This window comes from Salmo salar, chromosome 04 (genome assembly GCF_965601325.2).
Source record: "Salmo salar chromosome 04, fSalSal1, whole genome shotgun sequence".
NCBI classification, from domain to species: domain Eukaryota; kingdom Metazoa; phylum Chordata; class Actinopteri; order Salmoniformes; family Salmonidae; genus Salmo; species Salmo salar.
In genome coordinates this window covers 76,406,562-76,432,177 of record NC_138294.1, presented here as the reverse complement: position 1 = coordinate 76,432,177, position 25,616 = coordinate 76,406,562, and the positions used below count along the sequence as shown (strand labels likewise).

General features: G+C 42.2%; 1 protein-coding gene across 5 annotated transcripts in view; it reads left to right on the top strand.

Annotated features, from left to right (window-relative positions):
• clip2 (CAP-GLY domain containing linker protein 2) overlaps positions 1-25,616 on the top strand; it is an 84,423-nt gene that overhangs the window by 29,963 nt on the left and 28,844 nt on the right. For all 5 annotated transcript variants that reach the window (XM_014197855.3, XM_014197857.3, XM_014197856.3 and 2 more), the window contains exon 4: positions 22,477-22,601. In XM_014197855.3, coding sequence (XP_014053330.2) covers positions 22,477-22,601 — 125 coding nt within the window. The remainder of the gene's footprint in view (positions 1-22,476; positions 22,602-25,616) is intronic.

Sequence of the window (25,616 nt, the reverse complement as noted above, 5' to 3'; positions counted from 1 at the left end):
GTGTTTGGAATTCTCTGGATCGACAGCGTGTTCCATTTCCCGCCAATATCCAGAAATTTAGCACAGCCATTGAAGAGGAGTGGGACAACATTCCACATGCCACAATTAACAGCCTGAACAACTTTGCAAAGGAGATGAGTCGCGCTGCATGAGGCAAATGGTGGTCACACCAAATACTGACTGGTTTTATGATCAATGCCCCTAACTTTTCTTTAGGTATCTGTGACCAACTGATGCATATCTGAATTCCCAGTCATGTGAAATCCATAAATTAAATTTCAATTGACTGATTTCCTTATATGAACTGTAACTCAGTAAAATCTTTGAAATTGTTTCATGTTGCGTTTATATTTTTCTTCCCAACATTCTCAACGGCCTTCACCCACTGAAACTACTCATCAACCATTAACAGCTTTCGTGGACCTAAGCTGTGAGGCTGCACACAATGCTTAAACTCCATAGCATTCATAACTCGTCCTTGACACCCTGAGTAATCAGTCTTTACCGCTGGATGCTGTCCCCTCGGCATTGACATTCAGCAGTACCTTAATGACAAGGTAGCACAAAATGAAAGCACACCAGGGCCTATTCCCTCAGGTTGTAGAGAGGATCTGAAGGCCTAATGGACACTCAGTCACTAACAATGGGCATTACCATCCCCTGGCTTGTTAGAAGGATCCCGTTATCAGGTGTTTTGGTCATAACAATGTCTGCTTCCCAAATGACTCCCTATTCCCCTATATAGTGCACTGCTTTTGAACAAGGTCCATAGGGAATATGGTGCCATTTCTGACACACCCGTAAATGATCCAGACAGAGCTTGGATCTGACTGAAACATGAGACGACCCCTTTAGTCAGAGACGGAGATGTAGAATCATTTTGATGAACTTCGTCCTGACAAGAGTTGTGTTTAACTTGTACTTCATACATATTTCAGATCCATTTGTGACACAGTTGCAGGATTAGCGGGGTTGTACAATTTTTCCTGACTGCTGTTTAAGACCACACATCACTATCTCGTCAATTAACCAGCGACTAACCCCACTTTTAGAGGCATATGTCTATAGTCTCTTACTGTAATGAATGGCAGCTAATTTTATTTTATCAACATTCAGTCAAAAAGCTAGAGAAGCTGTCAATGTGAAGGGGATGTTTGAGGATCAAGTGGCCAGGATGGAGCCCTCTTGAACCCAATTAGAAAGAGATCTGTGGGGATGGCCTGCCGGTCACTGGGATGACAACCCAACTTGGGATGGGGAGGGGCTTTAGCGGTTGGACTAGTGGAGAACAATTGGAGGGTTGCTTAGTAGCAATGCAAATATCATGGTACAGCTTAATGGACACTCAATTACTATTGAAGCCTATTTACATTTGAATTATCACTTTTTTAAACCTGTTATGGCTAGGGGGCAGTATTTTCACGGCTGGATAAAAAACATACCCGATTTAATCTGGTTACCACTCCTACCCAGTAACTAGAATATGCATATACTTATTACATATGGATAGAAAACACTCCAAAGTTTCTAAAACTCTTTGAATGGTGTCTGTGAGTATAACAGAACTCATTTGGCAGGCAAAAACCTGACAAGGTTTCAGGCAGGAAGTGGCCTGTCTGACAAGGTGTCGTTCTTCTTGTCTCTGTTTATTGAAGAGTGAGGATCTTAGCTGTCCCGTGACACTTCCTACGGCTGCCATAGGGTCTCAGAAGGCGGTAAAAAGCTGAATCGTGGCTTTGCAGGCTCTGGCTGAAACAAAGTAGCGCGTTTGGGTAGTGGCTGGTTACAGTACTGTGAGACTCAGGCTCGTGCCCGCGTCGACCGAAAGCTTTGTTTACTTTCCTCAGTTTAGCTAAAAGGAGATTCCTGGTTGGAATATTATCGCTTTTTTACGAGAAAAATGGCATAAAAATGGATTTTAAACAGCGGTTGACATGCTTCGAAGTACGGTAATGGAATATTTAGATTTTTTTTGTCACGAATTGCGCCATGCGCGCGACCCTAATTTACCATTTCAGATAGTGTCTGGGACGCACGAACAAAACGCCGCTATTCGGATATAACGATTATTTTGGACCAAACCAACATTTGTTATTGAAGTAGCAGTCCTGGGAGTGCATTCTGACGAAGACAACAAAAGGTAATGAAACTTTTATAATAGTAAAGCTGATATTGGTGAGTGCTAAACTTGCCGGGTGTCTAAATAACTAGCCCGTGATGCCTGGGCTATGTACTTAGAATATTGCAAAATGTGCTTTCACCAAAAAGCTATTTTAAAATCGGACATATCGAGTGCATAGAGGAGGTCTGTATCTATAATTCTTAAAATAATTGTTATGCTTTTTGTGAACGTTTATCGTGAGTAATTTAGTAAAATGTTAGCGAATTCCCCGGAAGTTTGCGGGGGGTATGCTAGTTCTGAACGTCACATGCTAATGTAAAAAGCTGGTTTTTGATATAAATATGAACTTGATTGAACAAAACATGCATGTATTGTATAACATAATGTCCTAGGGTTGTCATCTGATGAAGATCATCAAAGGTTAGTGTTGCATTTAGCTGTCTTCTAGGTTTTTGTGACATTATATGCTAGCTTGAAAAATGGGTGTCTGATTATTTCTGGCTTGGTACTCTGCTGACATAATCTAATGTTTTGCTTTCGTTGTAAAGCCTTTTTGAAATCGGACAGTGTGGTTAGATAAAGGAGAGTCTTATCTTTAAAATGCTGTGAAATAGTCATATGTTTGAAAAATGGAAGTTTTTGTATTTTAGAGGAGTTTGTATTTCGCGCCACGCCCATCATTGGATAATGGAGCAGGTGTTCCGCTAGCGGAACGTCTAGATGTAAGAGGTTAAACTAGGACAGAGGAATGTATAACTGAATTTTTCCGACATAACGTAAGTACAGCAGATCCCATTGTATGGGACACTTTTAAATGTGCCTTTAAAGGCCATGCAATTCAGTACTCGGCTCTAAAACAAAAGCAATTTAGGTCAAAAGAGTGCATATTAACAAAGGAAATACAAGGTCTAACAGAACAGACAGATGCTGTAGCAATAGAAACTGTACCATAGAGGTTCAGAATAAGTTAGTTGGGGGGAAAAAGGAATGGAGGAACTTATTCAAGAAAGATCAAGTGTAATATATTATAAAAAAATAAAGCAAACTGGAGGGAATATGGGGAAAAATGCACCAAATTATTTTTAAATCTTCTACATAGAAATGCTACCAAAAATAATTTACTGAAACTTGTTAAAAATGACGGAGTCACCCATGATTCACCAAATTATATTTTGAAAGAGGAAGAAAAGTACTTTAAGCATATGTTTTTGTTTCAGTCTCCTCCATATCCTCTAACCAAAGCTAATTGTATGGATTTTTTTTCTATTAATAATGTAAAATGAACAGCTGTACAGAAAGACTCATGTGAAGGCGAAATTACAGAGGAACTTCTTGATGCAATTAAAGCCTTTAAATCCTGGAAAAGCCTTTAAGTCCACGGCTAGATGGCATACCAGTTGAGGTATACCAAACTTTTTTGATATACTCAGAGGACCGTTATTAGCATGTTTTAACTACTCCTATGTAAATAGTAGATTATCGGACACTCAACAAGAAAGTGTGATTTCATTATTACTGAAACAGGATACAAGTAGTAAATATAAAGATCCATTTAAAAAAAATTGGAGGCCCCTTACACTTCAGAATGTATAGCACATGGAATTAAAAAGGTATTTTAGGATATTATTAATTCGAATCAGAGAGGTTTTTTACATGGACGATACATTGCAGATAATATAAGACAAGTACTGGAAACAATAGAACACTGGGAAACCACACCTGCTATTCATAGCTGACTTTGAAACAGCTTTTGATGAAGTACGACTGGAGTTTATATACACTGCTCCAAAAAATAAAGGGAACACTTAAACAACACAATGTAACTCCAAATCAATCACACTTCTGTGAAATCAAACTGTCCACTTAGGAAGCAACACTGATTGACAATACATTTCACATGCTGTTGTGCAAATGGAATAGACAACAGGTGGAAATTATAGGCAATAAGCAAGACACCCCCAATAAAGGAGTGGTTCTGCAGGTGGGGACCACAGACCACTTCTCAGTTCCTATGCTTCCTGGCTGATGTTTTGGTCACTTTTGAATGCTGGCGGTGCTTTCACTCTAGTGGTAGCATGAGACGGAGTCTACAACCCACACAAGTGGCTCAGGTAATGCAGCTCATCCAGGATGGCACATCAATGCGAGCTGTGGCAAGAAGGTTTGCTGTCTGTCAGCGTAGTGTCCAGAGCATGCTCAAACGGTCAGAAACAGACTCCATGAGGGTGGTATGACGGCCAGACGTCCACAGGTGGGGGTTGTGCTTACAGCCCAACACCGTGCAGGACTTTTGGCATTTGCCAGAGAACACCAAGATTGGCAAATTCGCCACTGGCGCCCTGTGCTCTTCACAGATGAAAGCAGGTTCACACTGAGCACGTGACAGATGTGACAGAGTCTGGAGATGCCGTGGAGAACGTTCTGCTGCCTGCAACATCCTCCAGTATGACCGGTTTGGCGGTGGGTCAGTCATGGTGTGGGGTGGCATTTCTTTGGGGGGCCGCACAGCCCTTCATGTGCTCGCCAGAGGTAGCCTGACTGCCATTAGGTATTGAGATGAGATCCTCAGACCCCTTGTGAGACCATATGCTGGTGCGGTTGGCCCTGGGTTCCTCCTAATGCAAGACAATGCTAGACCTCATGTGGCTGGAGTGTCAGCAGTTCCTGCAAGAGGAAGGCATTGATGCTATGGACTGGCCCGCCCGTTCCCCAGACCTGAATCCAATTGAGCACATCTGGGACATCATGTCTCGCTCCATCCACCAATGACACGTTGCACCACAGGCTGTCCAGGAGTTGGCGGATGCTTTAGTCCAGGTCTGGGAGGAGATCCCTCAGGAGACCATCTGCCACCTCATCAGGAGCATGCCCAGACATTGTAGGGAGGTCATACAGGCACGTGGAGGCCACACACACTACTGAGCCTCATTTTGACTTGTTTTAAGGACATTACATCAAAGTTGGATCAGCCTGTAGTGTGGTTTTCCACTTTAATTTTGAGTGTGACTCCAAATCCAGACCTCCATGGGTTGATAAATTGGATTTCCATTGATTATTTTTGTGTGATTTTGTTGTCAGCACATTCAACTATGTAAAGAAAAAAGTATTTAATAAGATTATTTCTTTCATTCAGATCTAGGATGTGTTGTTTAAGTGTTCCCTTTATTTTTTGGAGCAGTGTATAAATGCCTGGAATATTTCAATTTTGGAGAATCCCTTATAAAATGGGTTAAAGTCATGTATAGTAACCTTAGGTGTAAAATAGTAAATAATGGCTACTTCTCAGAAAGTTTTAAACTGTCAAGAAGAGTAAAACAAAATCTAACAATAATATCAAGCGTTTAGAAATCCAAGGCTTAAAAACAAGAATGTCATTGTACGCTGATGATTCATGTTTTCTTTTAAGTCCACTATTTGGATCCCTCCACAGCCTCGTAGAGGATCTAGATACTTTTTGTAACCTCTCTGGATTAAAACCAAATAATGATAATAATATGTATTGGAACACAAATAAATACAACTTTTACATTACTGTGTAGTTTACCAATAAAATGGTCTGATGGTGATGTGGACATACTCGGTATACAGATCCTGAAATAAATAAATGATGTCACTCTAATTCATTTTTATAGAAAGTTAACAAAAATGGATTCAATCTTGCTACCATGGAAAGGAAAATACCTGTCTATTTGTGGAAAAATCACCCTGATTAACTCTTTCTAGTCATATTCCAGTTTACCTATTTGCTTACGGTCTTGCCTACACCTAGCGAACAGTTATTTCAATGATTATATGAGAAAAAAATATTGCCTTTTATTTAGAACGGCAAAACCGGACAAAATTAAACGGGCCTATTTATATAATGAATATCAATTCGGAGGGCAAAATCAAATCAAATTTATTTATATAGCCCTTCGTACATCAGCTGATATCTCAAAGTGCTGTACAGAAACCCAGCCTAAAACCCCAAACAGCAAGCAATGCATGTGAAAGAAGCACAGTGGCTAGGAAAAACTCCCTAGGAAAAACTCCCTAGAAAGGCCAAAAACCTAGGAAGAAACCTAGAGAGGAACCAGGCTATGAGTGGTGGCCAGTCCTCTTCTGGCTGTGCCGGGTGGATATTATAACAGAACATGGTCAAGATGTTAAAATGTTCATAAATGACCAGCATGGTCAAATAATAATAATCATAGTTGTTGTCGAGGGTGCAACAAGCACGTCCGGTGAACAGGTCAGGGTTCCATAGCCGCAGGCAGAACAGTTGAAACTGGAGCAGCAGCACGGCCAGGTGGACTGGGAACAGCAAGGAGTCATCATGCCAGGTAGTCCTGAGGCATGGTCCTAGGGCTCAGGTCCTCCGAGAGAAAGAAGGAGAGAATTAGAGAGAGCATATTTAAATTCACACAGGACACCGGATAAGACAAGAGAAATACTCCAGATGTAACAGACTGACCCTAGCCCCCCGACACATAAACTACTGCAGCATAAATACTGGAGGCTGAGACAGGAGGGATCAGAAGACACTGTGGCCCCATCCGATGATACCCCCGGACAGGGCCAAACAGGCAGGATATAACCCCATCCACTTTGCCAAAGCACAGCCCCCACACCACTAGAGGGATGTCTCCAACCACCAACTTACCGTCCTAAGACAAGGCCGAGTATAGCCCACAACGATCTCCGCCATGGCACAACCCAAGGGGGGGGGCAACCCAGACAGGAAGACCACGTCAGTGACTCAACCCACTCAAGTGACGCACCCCTCCCAGGGACGGCATGGAAGAACACCAGTAAGCCAGTGACTCAGCCCCTGTAATAGGGTTAGAGGCAGAGAATCCCAGTGGAGAGAGGGGAACCGGCAAGGCAGAGACAGCAAGGGCGGTTCGTTGCCTTTCCGTTCACCAGCCTTTCCGTTCACCTTCACACTCCTGGGCCAGACTATACTTAATCATAGGACCTACTGAAGAGATAAGTCTTCAGTAAAGACTTAAAGGTTGAGACTGAGTCTCTCACATGGGTAGGCAGACCATTCCATAAAAATGGAGCTCTATAGGAGAACGCCCTGTCTCCAGCTGTTTGCTTAGAAATTCTAGGGACAATTAGGAGGCCTGCGTCTTGTGACCGTAGCGTACGTGTAGGTATGTACGGCAGGACCAAATCGGAAAGATAGGTAGGAGCAAGCCCATGTAATGCTTTGTAGGTTAGCAGTAAAACCTTGAAATCAGCCCTTGCCTTAACAGGAAGCCAGTGTAGGGAGGCTAGCACTGGAGTAATATGATCAAATTTTTTGGTTCTAGTCAGGATTCTAGCAGCCGTATTTAGCACTAACTGAAGTTTGTTTAGTGCTTTATCCGGGTAGCCGGAAAGTAGAGCATTGCAGTAGTCCAGCCTAGAAGTAACAAAAGCATGGATTAATTTTTCTGCATCATTTTTGGACAGAAATTTTCTGATTTTTGCAACGTTACGTAGATGGAAAAAAGCTGTCCTTGAAATCAGTCTTGATATGTTCTTCAAAAGAGAGATCAGGGTCCAGAGTAACGCCGAGGTCCTTCACAGTTTTATTTGAGACGACTGTACAACCATCCAGATTTAATTGTCAGATTCAACAGAAGATCTCTTTGTTTCTTGGGACCTAGAACAAGCATCTCTGTTTTGTCCGAGTTTAAAAGTAGAAAGTTTGCAGCCATCCACTTCTTTATGTCTGAAACACAGGCTTCTAGCGAGGGCAATTTTGGGGCTTCACCATGTTTCATTGAAATGTACAGCTGTGTGTCGTCCGCATAGCAGTGAAATGTAACATTATGTTTTCGAATGACATCCCCAAGAGGTAAGATATATAGTGAAAACAATAGTGGTCCTAAAACGGAATCTTGAGGAACACCGAAATTTACAATTGATTTGTCAGAGGACAAACCATTCACAGAGACAAACTGATATCTTTCTAACAGATAAGATCTAAACCAGGCCAGAACTTGTCCATGTAGACCAATTTGGGTTTCCAGTCTCTCCAAAAGAATGTGGTGATCGATGGTATCAAAAGCAGCACTAAGATCTAGGAGCACGAGGACAGATGCAGAGCCTCGGTCTGACGTCTTTAAAAGGTCATTTACCACCTTCACAAGTGCAGTCTCAGTGCTATGATGGGGTCTAAAACCAGACTGAAGCGTTTCGTATACATTGTTTGTCTTCAGGAAGGCAGTGAGTTGCTGCGCAACAGCTTTTTTCAACATTTTTTGAGAGGAATGGAAGATTCGATATAGGCCGATAGTTTTTTATAATTTCTGGGTCAAGATTCGGCTTTTTCAAGAGAGGCTTTATTACTGCCACTTTTAGTGAGCTTGGTACACATCCGGTGGATAGAGAGCCGTTTATTATGTTCAACATAGGAGGGCCAAGCACAGGAAGCAGCTCTTTCAGTAGTTTAGTTGGAATAGGGTCCAGTATGCAGCTTGAGGGTTTAGAGGCCATGATTATTTTCATCATTGTGTCAAGAGATATAGTGCTAAAACACCTTAGTATCTCCCTTGATCCTAGGTCCTGGCAGACTCAGGACAATGGAGCTTTGGAGGAATACGCAGATTTAAAGAGGAGTCCGTAATTTGCTTTCTAATGATCATGATCTTTTCCTCAAAGAAGTTCATAAATGTATTACTGCTGAAGTGAAAGCCATCCTCCATTTGTGAATGCTGCTTTTTAGTTAGCTTTGCGACAGTATCAAAAAGAAATTTCGGGATTGTTCTTATTTTCCTCAATTAAGTTGGAAAAATAGGATTATCGAGCAGCAGTGAGGGCTCTTCGATACTGCACGGTACTGGCAGAAATTATTACCGTAAATTCCAGAATATAAGCCGCAACTTTTATCCAAGGCTTTGAAGCATACGGCGTAAACAATGACGCGGCTAATATATGGATTTTTCACGCTTTCAATTTTTAGAATAGAATGTTATAAATATGGGGGATACAACCTTCCCAGCTCTGCAGATTTTGCTGCGAAGAGACAGAATCATTTGATAATTTGTTTTAGTACTGTCCATATGTAGCTTGTTTTTTGTCACAGGTCCAGGAATGGCTGAAGAATTGCAACATTTACCTGCAGTTAACTCTGCAGATAGCACTATTGGGTGATCTGAAAAGTCATAGTCAATCAATCAATAATATAATAATACTTTTAGCAACAAAAAAATGAAAGAAATTTACAGTCTGTAGAAATGATAGGAATAGAAAGGTTCAGAACTTTTGTGAAACAGCATAGCACAGTGGAAAAATATATGGCAAATAGAAATCCAATATGGATGGTGTCAAGAGATAGATGGGAGGGGTTGAATGGAGCTGAAGGTTGGGAATAATAACTAATAACAACAAGGTAACTAATGTAAAACATACTGTGTCCGTAAAATGTATATAGCTTCAGAACTTTTGTGAAAGAAATAGATGGTTGAGGTTAGAGGAAGGACAGGAGTAAAAACAAACAAAATATAACTATTGTAAAATAGGCTGTGCCCGTAAAATGTATATAGTATTTATAAGCTGGAAGTAGAAGCCTAAGCGTTGTTCTTCACTAGTTTACTCCAATTAGGGGAGGGGTGGTAGTGTTAGAAAGTAATAAAGGAAAATATATTTTAAAAAGATGTGTATATACACTACCGTTCAAAAGTTTGGGGTCACTTAGGAATGTCCTTGTTTTTGAAAGAAAAGCAAAAAAAGGTATCCATTAAAATAACATAAAATCGATCAGAAATACAGTGTATACATTGTTAATATTGTAAATGACTATTGTAGCTGGAAACGGCTGATTTTTAATGGAATATCTACACAGGTGTACAGAGGCCCATTATCAGCAACCATCACTCCTGTGTTCCAATGGCACGTTGTGTTAGCTAATCCAAGTTTATCATTTTAAAATGCTAATTGATCATTAGAAAACCATTTTGCAATTATGTTAGCACAGCTGAAAACTGTTGTTCTGATTAAAGAAGGAATAAAACTGTCCTTCTTTAGACTAGTTGAGTATCTGGAGCATCAGCATTTGTGGGTTCAGTTACAGGCTCAAAATGGCCAGAAACGAAGAACTTTCTTCTGAAACTCGTCAGTCTATTCTTGTTCTGAGAAATGAAGGCTATTCCATGCGAGAAATTGCCAAGAAACTGAAGATTTCGTACAATGCTGTGCACTACTCCCTTCACAGAACAGCACAAACTGGCCCTAACCAGAATAGAAAGAGGAGTGGGTGGCCCCAGTTCACAACTGAGCAAGAGGACAAGCGCATTAGTGTCTAGACAGACCCCTCACAATTTCTCAACTGGCAGCTTCATTAAATAGTACCCGCAAAACACCAGTCTCAACGTCAACAGTGAAGAGGCGACTCCGGGATGCTGGCCTTCTAGGCACAGTTCCTCTGTCCAGTGTCTGTGTTCTTTTGGCCATCTTAATCTTTTCTTTTTATTGGCCAGTTTGAGATGTGGCTTTTTCTTTGCAACTCTGCCTAGAAGGCCAGCATCCCGGAGTCGCCTCTTCACTGTTGACGAGACACACTAGTGTACTTGTCCTCTTGCTCAGTTGTGCACTGAGACCTCCCACTCCTCTTTCTATTCTGGTTAGAGACAGTTTGCACTGTTCTGTGAAGGGAGTAGTACACAGCATTGTATGAGATCTTCAGTTTCTTGGCAATTTCTCACATAGAATAGCCTTCATTAATTGCAAAAGGGTTTTCTAATGATCAATTAGCCTTTTAAAATGATAAACTTGGATTAGCTAACACAACGTGCCATTGGAACACAGGAGTGATGGTTGCTGATAATGGGCCTCTGTACACCTATGTAGATATTCCATTGAAAATCTGCCGTTTCCAGCTACAATAGTCATTTACAACAGTAACAATGTCTACACTGTATTTCTGTTTAATTGTATGTTATTTTAATGGACCAAAAAAATATATTTTCTTTCAAAAACAAGGACATTTCTAAGTAACCCCAAACTTTTGAACAGTAGCGTATATATATGTATGTATATGTGTATATGTATTTGTATGTATGTGTATATGTATGTATTTACAGTATGTATGTATAAATATACAGTATATATATTTGCAAATAAATATATTGTCACGCCCTGACCTGAGAGATCCGTTTTTCTCTGTTTGGTTAGGTCAGGGTGTGATGTGGGGTGGGCATTCTATGCTATCTATTTCTTTGTTTTGGCCGAATGTGGTTTCCAATCAGATGCAGCTGTCTATCGTTGCCTCTGATTGGGAATCATACTTAGGCAGCCTTTTTCCCACCTGTGTTTGTGGGTAGTTGTCTTCTGTTTTGTATAGTGTACCTGACGGAACTGTTTGGCTTTTCGTTTTGTTATTTTTTGTTTGAGTGTTTTTGATAAATAAAATCATGAACACGTACCACGCTGCACTTTGGTCCCCTTCTTCCGACGAACGGCGTTACAGAACTACCCACCAAAAAACGGACCAAGCAGCGTGAGCAGGAGAGGTGGACATGGGAGGACATACTGGACGGAAAGGGATCCTGGACGTGGGAGGAGATCCAGGCCGGATGGGATCGCCTCCCATGGGAACAGGTGGAAGCAGCGAGAGAGGAACAGCGACGAGACCGGGAGTCACGGCAACAACGGAAGACCGAGAGGCAGCCCCCCCCCAAAATGTGTGTGGGGGGGGGGGGGGGGGCACACGGGGAGATTGGCAGAGTCAAGGTGGAGTCCTGAGCCAACTCCTCGTGCTTACCGTGGGGAGAGTATGACTGGTCAGGCACCGTGTTATGCGGTGAAGAGCATGGTGTCTCCAGTGCGCAGCCACAGCCCGGTCCGTTCTGTGTAAGCTCCCCGCAGTTGCCGTGCTAGAGTGGGCATTCAGACAGGAAGGATTGAGCCGGCTCAGCGTTCCTGGTCTCCGGTGCGTCTCTTCGGCCCAGGTTATCCTGCGCCAGCTCTAAGCACGGTATCCCCAGTTCGCCAGCACAACCCAGTGCGGCCTGTTCCAGCTCCCCGCACTTGCCGGGCTATGGGGGGATCCAGCCAGGACGAGTTGTGCCAGCACTGTGCTCTAGACCTCCGGTGCGCCTCCACGGTCCAGTGTGTCCTGCGCTGGCTCTACGCACTATGCCTTCAGTGCGCCTTCATAGCCCAGTGCGTCCCGTGCCAGCTCTCCACACTCACCGAGCTAAAATGGGCATCCAGCCAGGGCGGGTTGTGCCAACCCTATGCTCCAGACCTCCAGTACGTCTCCCCAGTCTGGTGGGACCTGTTCCGGCTCCACGTAAGAAGCCTCCAGTGATGATCCATGGTCCGAAGCCTCCAGTGATGATCCATGGCACGAAGCCTGTAGGGATGATCCATGGCCTGGAGCCTGTAGGGATGATCCATGGCACGAAGCCTCCAGTGATAATCCATGGCCCGGAGCCTCCAGTGACGATCCATGGCACAGAGCCTGCAGTGACGATCCATGGCACGGAGCCTGCAGCGACGGTCCCCTGTACGGAACCTCTAGCAACGGTTCCCAGTACGGTGCCTCCAGCGACGGTTCCCAGTACGGAGCCTCCAGCGACGGTTCCCAGTACGGAGCCTCCAGCGACGGTTCCCAGTACGGAGCCTCCAGCGACGGTTCCCAGTACGGAGCCTCCAGCGACGGTTCCCAGTACGGAGCCTCCAGCGACGGTTCCCAGTACGGAGCCTCCAGCGACGGTCCACGGTCCTGTGATACAAAAGCGGAGGGATCAGCGGGCGGAGCGGGGGCTACGCACCGAACCGGAGCCACCACCATGGGTAGATGCCCACCCGGACCCTCCCCTATAGGTTCAGGTTTGCGGCCGAGAGTCCGCACCTTTGGGGGGTGGGGTACTGTCACGCCCTGCCCTGAGAGATCCATTTTTCTCTGTTTGGTTAGGTCAGGGTGTGATGTGGGGTGTGCATTCTATGCTATCTATTTCTTTGTTTTGGCCGAGTGTGGTTTCCAATCAGAGGCAGCTGTCTATCGTTGTCTCTGATTGGGAATCATACTTAGGCAGCCCTTTTCCCACCTGTGTTTGTGGGTAGTTGTCTTCTGTTTTGTATAGTGTACCTGACGGAACTGTTTGGCTTTTCATTTTGTTGTTTTTTGTTTGAGTGTTTTTGATAAATAAAATCTTGAACACGTACCACGCTGCACTTTGGTCCCCTTCTTCCGACGAACGCTGTTACATATATGGGGGATTGGAAGTGATGCAGACAATTACATTGATGGAAGCTACAATCTATCTGCAATATTAAAGCCGATCTGCCCCCTAATAAATGTTTTTTTTTTTAATAAGATTGTTCCTGTAGAATTTCCAGTGCTGCTCCCAGGTATCCTATTTCCATGACTGACTGTGCTGCTCTACGCCAAGGACAACTCAATGTCATTTAAACTGGATGCAATCTAATTCCTCAGTATTGCTTTTTCTATCTGTACTCCAAACAATACCTCCTTATTACGGGCCTGCACTTCACTAGGATCCAAAAATGTCAAATTGACGTGGGGTGAAAATCTCACAGCCATACCCCACACATAGTGCCTTCAAAAAGTATTCACATTCTTGACTTTTTCCACATTTTGTGTTACGGGCTGATTTTAAAATGGATTACATTTAGATTTTGTACACACAATATCCCAGAATGTCAAAATAGAAAGTAGAAATGTCAACGTTAAAAACCTTGAGCGGTTTCCTTCCTTTCCGGCAACTGAGTTAGGAAGGACGCCTGTGTCTTTGTAATGACTGGGTGTATTGATACACCATCCAAAGCTTGATTAATAACTTCACCAAGCTCAAAGGGATATTCAATGTCTGCTTTTTTTTTAACCCCATCTCCCAAATAGTTGCCCTACTTTGCGAGGCATTGGAACCCCTCCCTGGTCTTTGTGTTTGAATTTATGTTAGAAACTTACTGCTCTACTGAGGGACCTTACAGATTATTGTATGTGTTGGGTACAGATCAAATGTATTTATAAAGCCCTTCTTACATCAGCTGATGTCACAAAGTGCTGTACAGAAACCCAGCCTAAAACGCCAAACAGCAAGCAATGCCGGTGTAGAAGCATGGTGACTAGGAAAAACTCCCTAGAAAGGCCAGAACCTAGGAAGAAACCTAGAGAGGAACCAGTCTATGAGGAGTGGCCAGTCCTCTTCTGGCTGTGCCGGGTGGAGATTATAACAGAACATGGCCAAGATGTTCAAATGTTCACAGATGACCAGCAGGGTCAAATAGTAATAATCACAGTGGTTGTCGAAGGTGCAACAGGTCAGCATCTCGGGAGTAAATGTCAGTTGGCTTTTCATAGCCGATCATTCAGAGTATCTCTACCGCTCCTGCTGTCTCTAGAGAGTTGAAAACAGCAGGCCTGGGACAGGTAGCACGTCCAGTGAACAGGTCAGTGTGCCATAGCCGCAGGCAGAACAGTTGAAACTGAAGCAGCAGCACGGTCAGGTGGACTGAGGACAGCAAGGAGTCATCAGGCCAGGTAGTCCTGAGGCATGGTCCTAGGGCTCAGGTCCTCCGAGAGAGAAAGAAAGAGAGAGAGAATTAGAGAGAACATACTTAAATTCACAAGGGACACCGGATAAGACAGGAGAAATACTCCAGGTATAACAGACTGACCCTAGCCCCCCGACACATAAACTACTGCAGCATAAATACTGGAGGCTGAGACAGGAGGGGTCGGGAGACACTGTGGCCCCGTCCGACGATACCCCCGGACAGGGCCAAACAGGCAGGATATAACCCCATCCACTTTGCCAAAGCACAGCCCCCACACCACTCGAGGGATATCTTCAACCACCAACTTACCATCCTGAGACAAGGCCGAGTATAGCCCACAAAGATCTCCGCCACGGCACAACCCAAGGGGGGGGGGGGGCGCCAACCCGGACAGGAAGATCACGTCAGTGACTCAACCCACTCAAGTGATGCGCCCCTCCTAGGGACAGCATGGAAGAGCACCAGTAAGCCAGTGACTCAGCCCCTGTAATAGGGTTAGAGGCAGAGAATCCCAGTGGAGATAGGGGAACCGGCCAGGCAGGGACCGCAAGGGCGGTTTGTTGCTCCAGTGCCTTTCCGTTCACCTTCACACTCCTGGGCCAGACTACACTCAATCATGGGACCTACTGAAGAGATGAGTCTTCAATAAAGACTTAAAGGTTGAGACCGAGTCTGCGTCTCACATGGATAGGCAGACCATTCCATAAAAATGGAGCTCTATAGGAGAACGCCCTGTCTCCAGCTGTTTGCTTAGAAATTCTAGGGACAGTAAGGAGGCCTGCGTCTTGTGACGGTAGCGTACGTGTAGGTATGTACAGCAGGACCAAATTGGAAAGATAGGTAGGAGCAAGCCCATGTAATGCTTTGAAGGTTAGCAGTAAAACCTTGAAATCAGCCCTTACCTTAACAGGAAGCCAGTGTAGAGAGGCTAGCACTGGAGTAAAATGATACAATTTTTTGGTTCTTATCAAGATTCTAGCAGCTGTGTTTAGCACTAACTGAAGTTTATTTAGTGCTTTATCCTGGTAGCTGGAAAATAGAGCATTGCAGTAGTCTAACCTATAAGTGACAAAAGCATGGATACATTTTTCTGCATCATTTTCGGACAGAAAGTTCAGGTATTTTGCGATGTTATGTAGATGGAAAAAAGCTGTCCTTGAAACAGTCTTGTGATATGTTTGTCAAAAGAGAGATCAGGGTCCAGAGTAACGCCGAGGTCCTTCACAGTTTTATTTGAGACCACTGTACAACCATCACGGTTAATTGTCAGATTCAACAGAAGATCTCATTGTTTCTTGGGACCTAGAACAAGCATCTCTGTTTTGTCCGAGTTTAAAAGTAGAACATTTTCCGCCATCCACTTATGCCTGAAACACAGGCTTCCAGGGAGGGCAATTTTGGTGCTTCACCATGTTTCATCGAAATGTACAGCTGTGTGTCATCCGCATAGCACTGAAAGTTAACATGATGTTTCCAAATGACATCACCAAAAGGTAAAATATATAATGAAAACAATAATAGTGGTCCTAAAACGGAGCCTTGAGGAACACCGAAATTTACAGTTGATTTGTCAGAGGACAAACCATCCACAGAGACAAACAGATATCTTTCCGACAGATAAGATATAAACCAGGCCAGAACTTGTCCGTGTAGACCAATTTGGGGTTTCAATCTCTCCAAAAGAATGTGGTGATCGATGGTATCAAAAGCAGCACTAAGGTCTAGGAGCACGAGTACAGATGCAGAGCATCAGTCTGACGCCATTAAAAGGTTATTTACCACCTTCACAAGTGCGGTCTCAGTATTATGATGGGGTCTAAAACCAGACTGAAGTGTTTCGTATACATTGTTTGTCTTCAGGAAGGCAGTGAGTTGCTGCGCAATAGCTGTTTCTACATTTTTGGAGAGGAATGGGAGATTTGATATAGGCTGATAGTTTTTAAAATATTTTCTTGGTCATGGTTTGGCTTTTTCAAGAGAGGCTTTATTACTGCCACTTTTAGTGAGTTTGGTACACATCTGGTGGATAGAGAGCCATTTATTATGGTCAACATAGGAGGGCCAAGCACAGGAAGCAGCTATTTCAGTAGTTTAGTTGGAATAGAGTCCAGTATGCAGCTTGAAGGTTTAGAGGCCATGATTATTTTCATCAATGTCTCAAGAGATATAGTACTAAAAAACTTGAGTGAGGTAGTCATTCAAAAATCATGTTAAACACTCACTATTATTGCACACAGAGTGAGTCCATGCAACTTATTATGTATCTTGTTAAGCAAATGTTTTATTCCTGAATGTATTTAGGCTTGCCATGACAAAGGTGTTGAGTACTTATTGACTCAAGACATTCTAAAAACATAATTCCACTTTGACATTATAGAGTATTTTGGGCAAGGAAGTGACACAAATCTCAATTTAATCAATTTTAAATACAGGCTGTAACACAACAAAATGTGGAAAACATCAAGGGGTGTGAATCATTTATGATAGCACAATAACACAGTTAAAAGAAGTTATATTTATTTGACCTGTGAGGCAAACTAACTGTTTCATAGGACTGGTCTTACACATCCTCAATATGATGTCTTAAGAGAGACTAGCATAAGGGCTAAGATATCTGTCTAACCTGCATTTGAAATCATAGATAAAAAATATCAGAGCCTAAGGCTCTGGTGAAGCTCTCTGTGTCTTGGCATTAAAGCTGAGTCGCTCTGAGTCATGTCTCAGGCCAACTTCCAGATAAACAGGAAGTTAGAGAAAGCAATCGCCAAGTAGATTCGGCAACATATGCCTCTATGTCTTGGCACTGCTGGCAGGCACACTCGGGCTGTAATATGTGAATCCATCCATTCAACCGGCACCACAAGCCACTCACTACTGTGTTTTACCTCGCTGCTTTCAGACTTTGCCTCACGGTTTCCCCTCATGGTTTTCTCATCCAAGTCCATGGAAATGGACGGGTTAGGGATGGAAGTTCTGGAACACCAGGGAACACCTAGATAACAGCGAACCAGCAAGGTCTGCTATTTTGAAACTAAGGTCTGCTCCTTGTGTTTTGACAAGCTAGGTTGTGGTCTGTTTCATGCAGTATATTTTCCTTGGCGTTTTGGACGCAGTGCGTACAGGTTTACGTAAACAACGTGAGTTAGGAGGAAAGGACTGGACATTCTCTGGGAGTGTTTTTGTTATCTCTGCGTAGATTCACTGGTGATGAATGTATCCGTCTGCCTTGTCAAGATGGTGCTTCTCTTCTCAGAGGCAGGAAGCAAGGAAGTGAGGATGTTCCAGTGACAGTACTCGTATTTCACATACAAATGCGCACCATATGTGATATATATGTGCCTCACTGTTTTCAGTGATTTACTGTGGATGTGAAGGAGTGGCATTCATCACATATTCAACCTGTTTTGACTCACATTGGCACTGTTGATGACTATCACTCTATCTTTAAAAATGTATTATTATTAACATTTATCGATCAATTCACAATCCTCCACATTAATTCTGCAGTTTTCATCCTCAAACATTTGCAGTTAGCTCTTGAAACAGTGCAACTGATTTGTATGCATTTGATGAATACAACCTTGTAATCCACTGGATAAAAACTGCCCTGTGCTGACATTGACATGTTATCCATAAGGGCAGTGTGCTGTAAATAAGTTTTGCTCTTTGCTCTTTCCATTAAGGCAATTACAGTAGGTTCTTCTCTAGCCCACTCTCAAAAAGGCCTCTGTGTTTCGGGGTCAGTCTGAAGAAGATGTGATTCCAAACACTGGGGTAGTAGTCATGAGTCAGATGTTGTGAATTGAACAAAGAGCTGTTCTCCCCAACTTTTTTCAGTGACAGACATTTTCCCTCTCTAGGCTACTACATTCACACAAAAAACAAGTATTATTTATATGATTGTGAATATCATTCCCTGTGAATTCCCTATTCCTCTTTATATTGCATTACAGCGTGATGAGAACAGCGTGAGGGCATTTTAACATTTTGCTTCATAAGGCATTATACAGCCTTAAAATGCATTATGCATAGCTCATAATTATTTTAATACATATGAAGACGGTATCAATAGGAAGTGTTACCAAATTGTGATTTGGAGCTCATTTTTCCCAGTATATACAGTGCTTTCAGAAAGTATTCATACCCCTTGACGTATTACACATGTTGTTGTGTTACAGCCTGAATTCAAAATGGATTAAAAAAAGACATCTACACGCAATACCCCATAACGACAAAGTGAAAACAAGTTTTTAGAAATCTTTACAAATTTATTGAAAATGAAATACAGAAACATCTCATTTACATAACTATTTACAGCCCTGAGTCAATACTTTGTAGAAGCATTTTTGGTAGCGATTACAGCTGTGAGTCTTTTTGGGTAAGTCTCTAAGAGCTTTGCACTCCGGGATAAAATACTTCAAACTCTGTCAAGTTGATTGTTGATCATTGCTAGACAGCCATTTTCAAGTCTTGCCATACATTTTCAAGCCGATTTAAGTCAAAACTGTAACTAGGCCACTCGGGAACATTCAATGTCATCTTGGTAAGCAACTCCAGTGTAGTTTTGTCCATGCGGTTTAGGTTATTGTCCTGCTGAAAGGTGAATTCAACTCCCAGTGTCTGTTGGAAAGCAGACTGAAACTGTTTTAAAATTAGCCTTATGGTGAAATCCCTGAGCAGTTTCCTTCCTCTCCAGTAACTGAGTTTGTAGTGACTGGGTGTATTGATACACCATCTAAAGCCTAATTAATAACTTCACCATGCTTTTTTTGTGTTTTTTCACATCAACCAATCTGTGCCCTTCTTTGCTAGGCATTGGAAAACCTCCCTGGTCTTTGTGGTTGAACCTTTGCTTGAAATTCACTACTCGATTGAGGGACCTTACAATTATCTGTATGTGGGGTATAGAGATGAGGTAGTCATTAAAAAAATCATGTTAACAACTTTTATTGAACAAAGAATGAGTCCTTGCCACTTATAATGCGATTTGTTAAGCATATTTTTACTCCTGAATTATTTTAGGCTTGCCATAAGAAAGGGTTTGAATACTTATTGACTCAAGGCTTTTCATTTTGTATTAATTTCAAAAATGTTCTACAAACTAAATTCTACTTTGACATTCTGGGTGTATTGTGTGTTAATCAATTACACATTTAAATTTAATACATTTGAAATTCAGGCTGTAACACAACAAAAAGTGGAAAAAGTAAAGGGGTGTGAATACTTTCACAAGGCACTGTAAGCCTTGTGGTGCAATATCTCAATATCTCTTTTGTTATTTGCCTTTGTGTTGTCATCTCATACTGTTTGGAAAAAATATATTCTCACAGCTAGAAGCGAAACAATATGGCTGTGAAAGAACAGGAAAGTCCTTCGGGGGATTGAAAAGAGAGTGAAAGCTTTACCAGCTTTTGCCATAAGATTAAAACCACACACAAGTGAATTTAGACTCAATTTCATTGTCCTGCTCCTTGCAGGGCTTTGAGTAAGAGATACACGCTGGCATATATGTCATTGTTTGGCCTCTAGGACAATGATATGGCCGGTTGTTTGTTAGGTTATTGTTTTGGGTAATCAGTGTTGGGCGGTTTACTTGAGAAATGTGATCCTTTACTGATTACAGATTACATTACAATGAAAGTAATTAGTAACATATGACATTGGATTACTCAAAATTAGTAATAATAGTTAATTCCATTTCTATCACTCAAATTTTTCCCTATTATTCAATAGAAGAACAAACAAAAAATGATATCAAGTCATCGAAACCTCTTAATGTTTCAGTTTTTTCTTTTAACAATCAGCAGTTAACATACAGTATGTGGTAACAGAGGGTTTACAATACATACTCTAAAATGTACAAAATAAATATAAAAAAGGGACATATTGATGCGCAAAAAATGTCCCAGTGTCACAAACAGAGGTGGTATCAGATCTAACTGTGATGTTCCACTGTTAGCCAGAGTTGACTAGAAGTAAATCCACTCTAACTAAGTACCGTTGCTTATATGTGAATTTGAGTTCGGAACACGTTGGATGCATGTTGCATGAGGTTGGGTCATATTCTCCTGGAGAATCTGGTCTTCCCATCGGTTCGGCCTCCTTTGACACTAGCAAATCTCTAGCCAATCACCACGTGGGGCGTTCCCAAAGCATATTGTAGGTGCTGCGTGGTGACAGACAGCGCATCCCAGTACGAAGCGCGATGCACAGTGCATTTATCATCCTTTTTTCTTACGACAGGTACATTCACTGCTGCATAGGTAGCCTTTATTGCCCTACCAAGCAAAAGAGCTGTAACTGCACATTTGATCAAAAATGTGTTTTTTGATACATTAAATACATGCTTTATCATGTGGACAAATCTCCTGCGTCCACTGTGCTGTTTTATGGAGAAAATGGGGGGTCATGTTTGCTTTAACTGCAAAAAGTTAGTAAAAATAAAGGAAAAAAGCAGTAACTGCCATCACACATGTCAGTTACTGCCTTCTACCTTGGTTTCATCAAACTTTGGGCTGCAGTTTCTATGGTTTACCTTGGTATTATTGATTGTTCTTTGCTGATACAAATATCAAACTATATGAAACTGCATAGCCTATATGAGGAGAAAATAGACTCAAGATGATAGGATAAGTGTGCTATGATGATGCTTGGAAAGTTGTATGTCAATATACTGTATACTATGTCTGATTATCTTAGATTTTAGATTATTTCTGTTTTTAGATTTTAAATTATTTCTGTTTTGGGGGGTTTGGGAGAGGATGCAATATTGTCATCGTCATGGCATTCCAAGACAGTTTACAATGAGAATGGATCTCTGTTTGCATCTGTCCACGTTGTTTGTATATGATTGAACTTTAGAGGGAATACGTTTCTTTATCATCTTTCCAGTTCTTCTATCCATTCCTGCTCCTGACCCTCCTGGAGCAGAGATGGGGAAGAGATGACTCAGTCTGAAGGCACGTTGAGACTATTGACCATAGTACAAGGTTGTCTAATTTAATTGAAAAAAAAAATGGTAAAGCAGTAGGGTTTATGTTTTCAAATTATCATGTCTATACACTTGAACTGGCCATTTCCATTTTCAGCTGCAATATTTTGGAACTGTTACTGCATTTGCATCTCTTGGTGGTGGTGCGTTCAATGCATAATTTAGAGGTGAAGTCATTCGTGTTATGGCATGGGAGAGACTCAGCACTGAGCCGAGACTGATCACCCCCAAAGTAGCATGGTGGTCTTTGTGTTTCTCAAACCCCCTGAACCTGCTCTCTGTCTATCCCTCAATCTGTCTGATCGCACTAGCGTAACTGGCTGTGACCTCTTTTCAGGCTCCGGAATGTAGGCCATGTCAGCTTTTCCAGTCATGCGCTCCATTGTCACCTCCGAGTTGTCAACGCCGAAGTCTCCCCTCGCGACACCAAGATGCCTGTCTGATTTCACCCTTAAGTGTTGACGTCCTTTAGTGTCACTATGGGATACAGTATTAATGCATAACACTCCGCTTCCACCTAAAATGGCAAGACTCCATTGTCACTGAAAGTAGCCTATTGGTTATTGTTACCTTTTTTGTGGTATACATACCTTATTTTTAAACCTGTAATCTTTACCACAGTTGCTTATGAGAAGAAGGAAAAGTATGTTGCACACTATAATACTTTTTTTAAAAGTATACAACATTTGGGGGCCACATGCCAAAAGCAAACAAGCAAAAAGAAAAAAAAAGAAAAAGAAAGACAACCTCACGTCCACCGCATTTGCAGTTTTTCTATATTTCTCTTACTATGTATGCAGTGTATTTTGGACATGATCATTACCAAGATGTTGCACTTGTTCACTATGCTCCTTTGTCTTGTCAGGTGGGGGGCACTAAGACAGGAGTGGTGCGCTACGTGGGGGAGACTGACTTTGCCAAGGGTGAGTGGTGTGGCGTGGAGTTGGACGAGCCCCTGGGGAAGAACGACGGTGCAGTGGCTGGAACCAGGTATACACCATCTGTCACCAATCTCTCTCTCTCTCTCTCTCTCCCTCTGCCTCTATGTCTGTCTCTCTTTATCTCCCTCTCCTGCTTGATTTAACTCCCTTGCATGTGTTCACTCTCTCATTCTCTTGCTGGATCTCTGCTGCAAGCTCTCTCTGTATTCCTCCTCTATTCCCCCTTTATCATTCTCTTTCATTCTTTATTTCTATTATTCTGTCTCTCACTCGGTCTCTTTTTCTGTCCTACACACACGCACTCTCACATGCACACACACAAACCCCCCCACACACATACACCTGTCTGGCAAATCTAGCTGTAGGCTTAGTAGTGTCTTCAAAAATCAATCATGTGTGGTTTAGTGTCAGACAAGACGGCATCGTTCTAATTTTAGCTACAATTCCTCTGTATGGTAGACGATTAGAGCTAGGCTTTCCCCTCTGTAACACAATATTCAACTGAATTATTTTCAAAATGGTGAAAACATGAATCGCTGTGCAAACAGAATATGGCTTCACTCTCCAGAATATGACTTCACTCTTCTTCTAATTACAAAATGAATGTCACATTCTGTTTTGAGATGGAACAGTATCTGTGCAGGCATAAGCTAGCGGCAACATGCTCCAGTTCCCTCCACTTTCATATTTGATTTATTGCAACCTGCTTTTGAAAGATCTTACCACTGCAAATATTGCAACCCACTTAACCAGAAGCATGGTTTCCGCCCTTAAAGTGACTGATTTCTAATAAAATACCTGTTGATGTAAGGGAATACTCGACAACGACTAGCCATGACTTGTCACAAATCACATTGCAATGCATTTTACAGTAGTATTTTATAAATGCCACAATACGGTATAAGTGAATTCACCACAACAAGCTGTTTTATATGGAAACCCATACCCGCTGCAAAAAATGTAAAAATGTAAGCCTCATGATTTGTCAACATGCACAGTTAGTCTGTGCTTCCGTCTGATCAACAGTAGCCTACTGATAACAACCACAGCTGCAGGTAGCCTAGAGAAGCCTACAGTATGCGCTTTACTCCCATCTCAGCCAGGGAAAATGTAACGTCATGTTTTTATAGCCTAAGCTATATATTTATAGCGTAAAATAGGCCACATTTATTTGTGTTCTGAGAAAATTAGAATTTGATCAAATTTGGTTTATATTCATACTTCGGGTGGCTAGGCTACCTAGGCCTTTTCAATCCAAAATATTGACTGGAATTAATCAATCAACACAAATGTGATGACATACTGTATGAGAATATTTGTAATTACAAATGGAAAGGCCTACACGATGCAAGCCTGCATACAGCAAGCTGAAACCTGTTCGTTTTTGTCCAGTTGCAGTTATTGTCTCTGTGTAAAGGGTTCTGATTTTTCATCCTCCCTAGGGCCAGGAGTTTTTCCAGGACTTATTTTTTTTTTTACCATATGACCTGATTAGAAAAATAATCTGTTCCCATCGTAGCCCGTATAATTTTTTTTTTTTTACAGCTGATTTATTACAATGTCATACACTACCACTAGGATCCAGAGTTGGTCAGGTTAGCCTACTACCAGATCAGGAAAAACTCTGGGCCCCAGGAAAATAATTCCCCCCCCACCTCTCTGGGACCTGTCGTGCCACCTCTGAAATCACCACATAATATTACTATTTGTATGATCTACATTTGACATGTTTTTGGTGATGGGGATGGGCTTCACCGACAGTGTCACCAGCAAAGCACCCCCACAGCATAACACCTCCTCCTCCATGCTTTACGGTGGGAAATACACATGCGGAGATCATCTGTTCACCCACACCGCGTCTCACAATGACAGTTATGTGGCTCAGTGCAGCCGGCAGTTACTGCAACAATTTCAGAATATATCAGGCTGTTACTGCAATTTCAGGTAAAAACTTAATAAAACAAGTCTCAAATATTAAGAAAATGTCTATACATTTCAACTGTTTCAAAAACATTGCTCTGCTATTACCATTTTTACTGTAGGGCTGTTGGCTCAGCTAGACAATTCTGTTTACACTGCCCTGCTTCAAGGGGGGCAACTGTCGGGCAAGTGTCGTGCACTACCTCCGGAGGTAGTGGTCGAGACGTAGCAAGTACGCAAGTTTACATTTTAGTAATACACTACCGGTCAAAAGTTTTAGAACACCTACTCATTCAAGGGTTTTTCTTTATTTTTACTATTTTCTATATTGTAAAATAATAGTGAAGACATCAAAACTATGAAATAACACATATGGAATCATGTACTAACCAAAAAAGGGTTAAACAAATCCAAATATATTTTATATTTGAGATTCTTCAAATAGCCACCCTTTGCCTTGATGACAGCTTTGCACACTCTTGGCATTCTTTCAACCAGCTTCATGAGGTAGTTGGCAAGTTTTAACAGGTGTTCAATTAACAGGTGTGTGCCTTCTTCAAAGTTCATTTGTGGAATTTCTTTCTTTCCTTAATGCATTTGAGCCAATCAGTTGTGTTGTGACAATGTAGGGGGGTATACAGAAGATAGCCCTATTTGGTATTCTTCAAATAGCCACCCTTTGCCTTGATGACAGCTTTGCTCACTCTTGACATTCTCTCAACCAGCTTCACCTGGAATGCTTTTCCAACAGTCTTGAAGGAGTTCCTACATATGATGAGCTCTTGTTGGCTGCTTTTCCTTCACTCTGTGGTCAGACTCATCCCAAACCATCTCAATTTGGTTCAGGTCAGGTGATTGTGGAGACCAGATCATCTGATGCAGCACTCCATCACTCTCCTTCTTGGTAAAATAGCCCTTACACAGCCTGGAGGTGTTTTGGGTCATTGTCCTGTTGAAAAACAAATGATAGTCCCACTCAGCCCAAACCAGATGGGATGGCGTATCGCTGCAGAATGCTGTGGTAGCCATGCTGGTTAAGTGTGCCTTGAATTCTAAATAAATCACGACAGTGTCACCAGCAAAGCACCCCCACACCATAACACCTCCTCCTCCATGCTTTACGGTGGGAAATACACATGCGGAG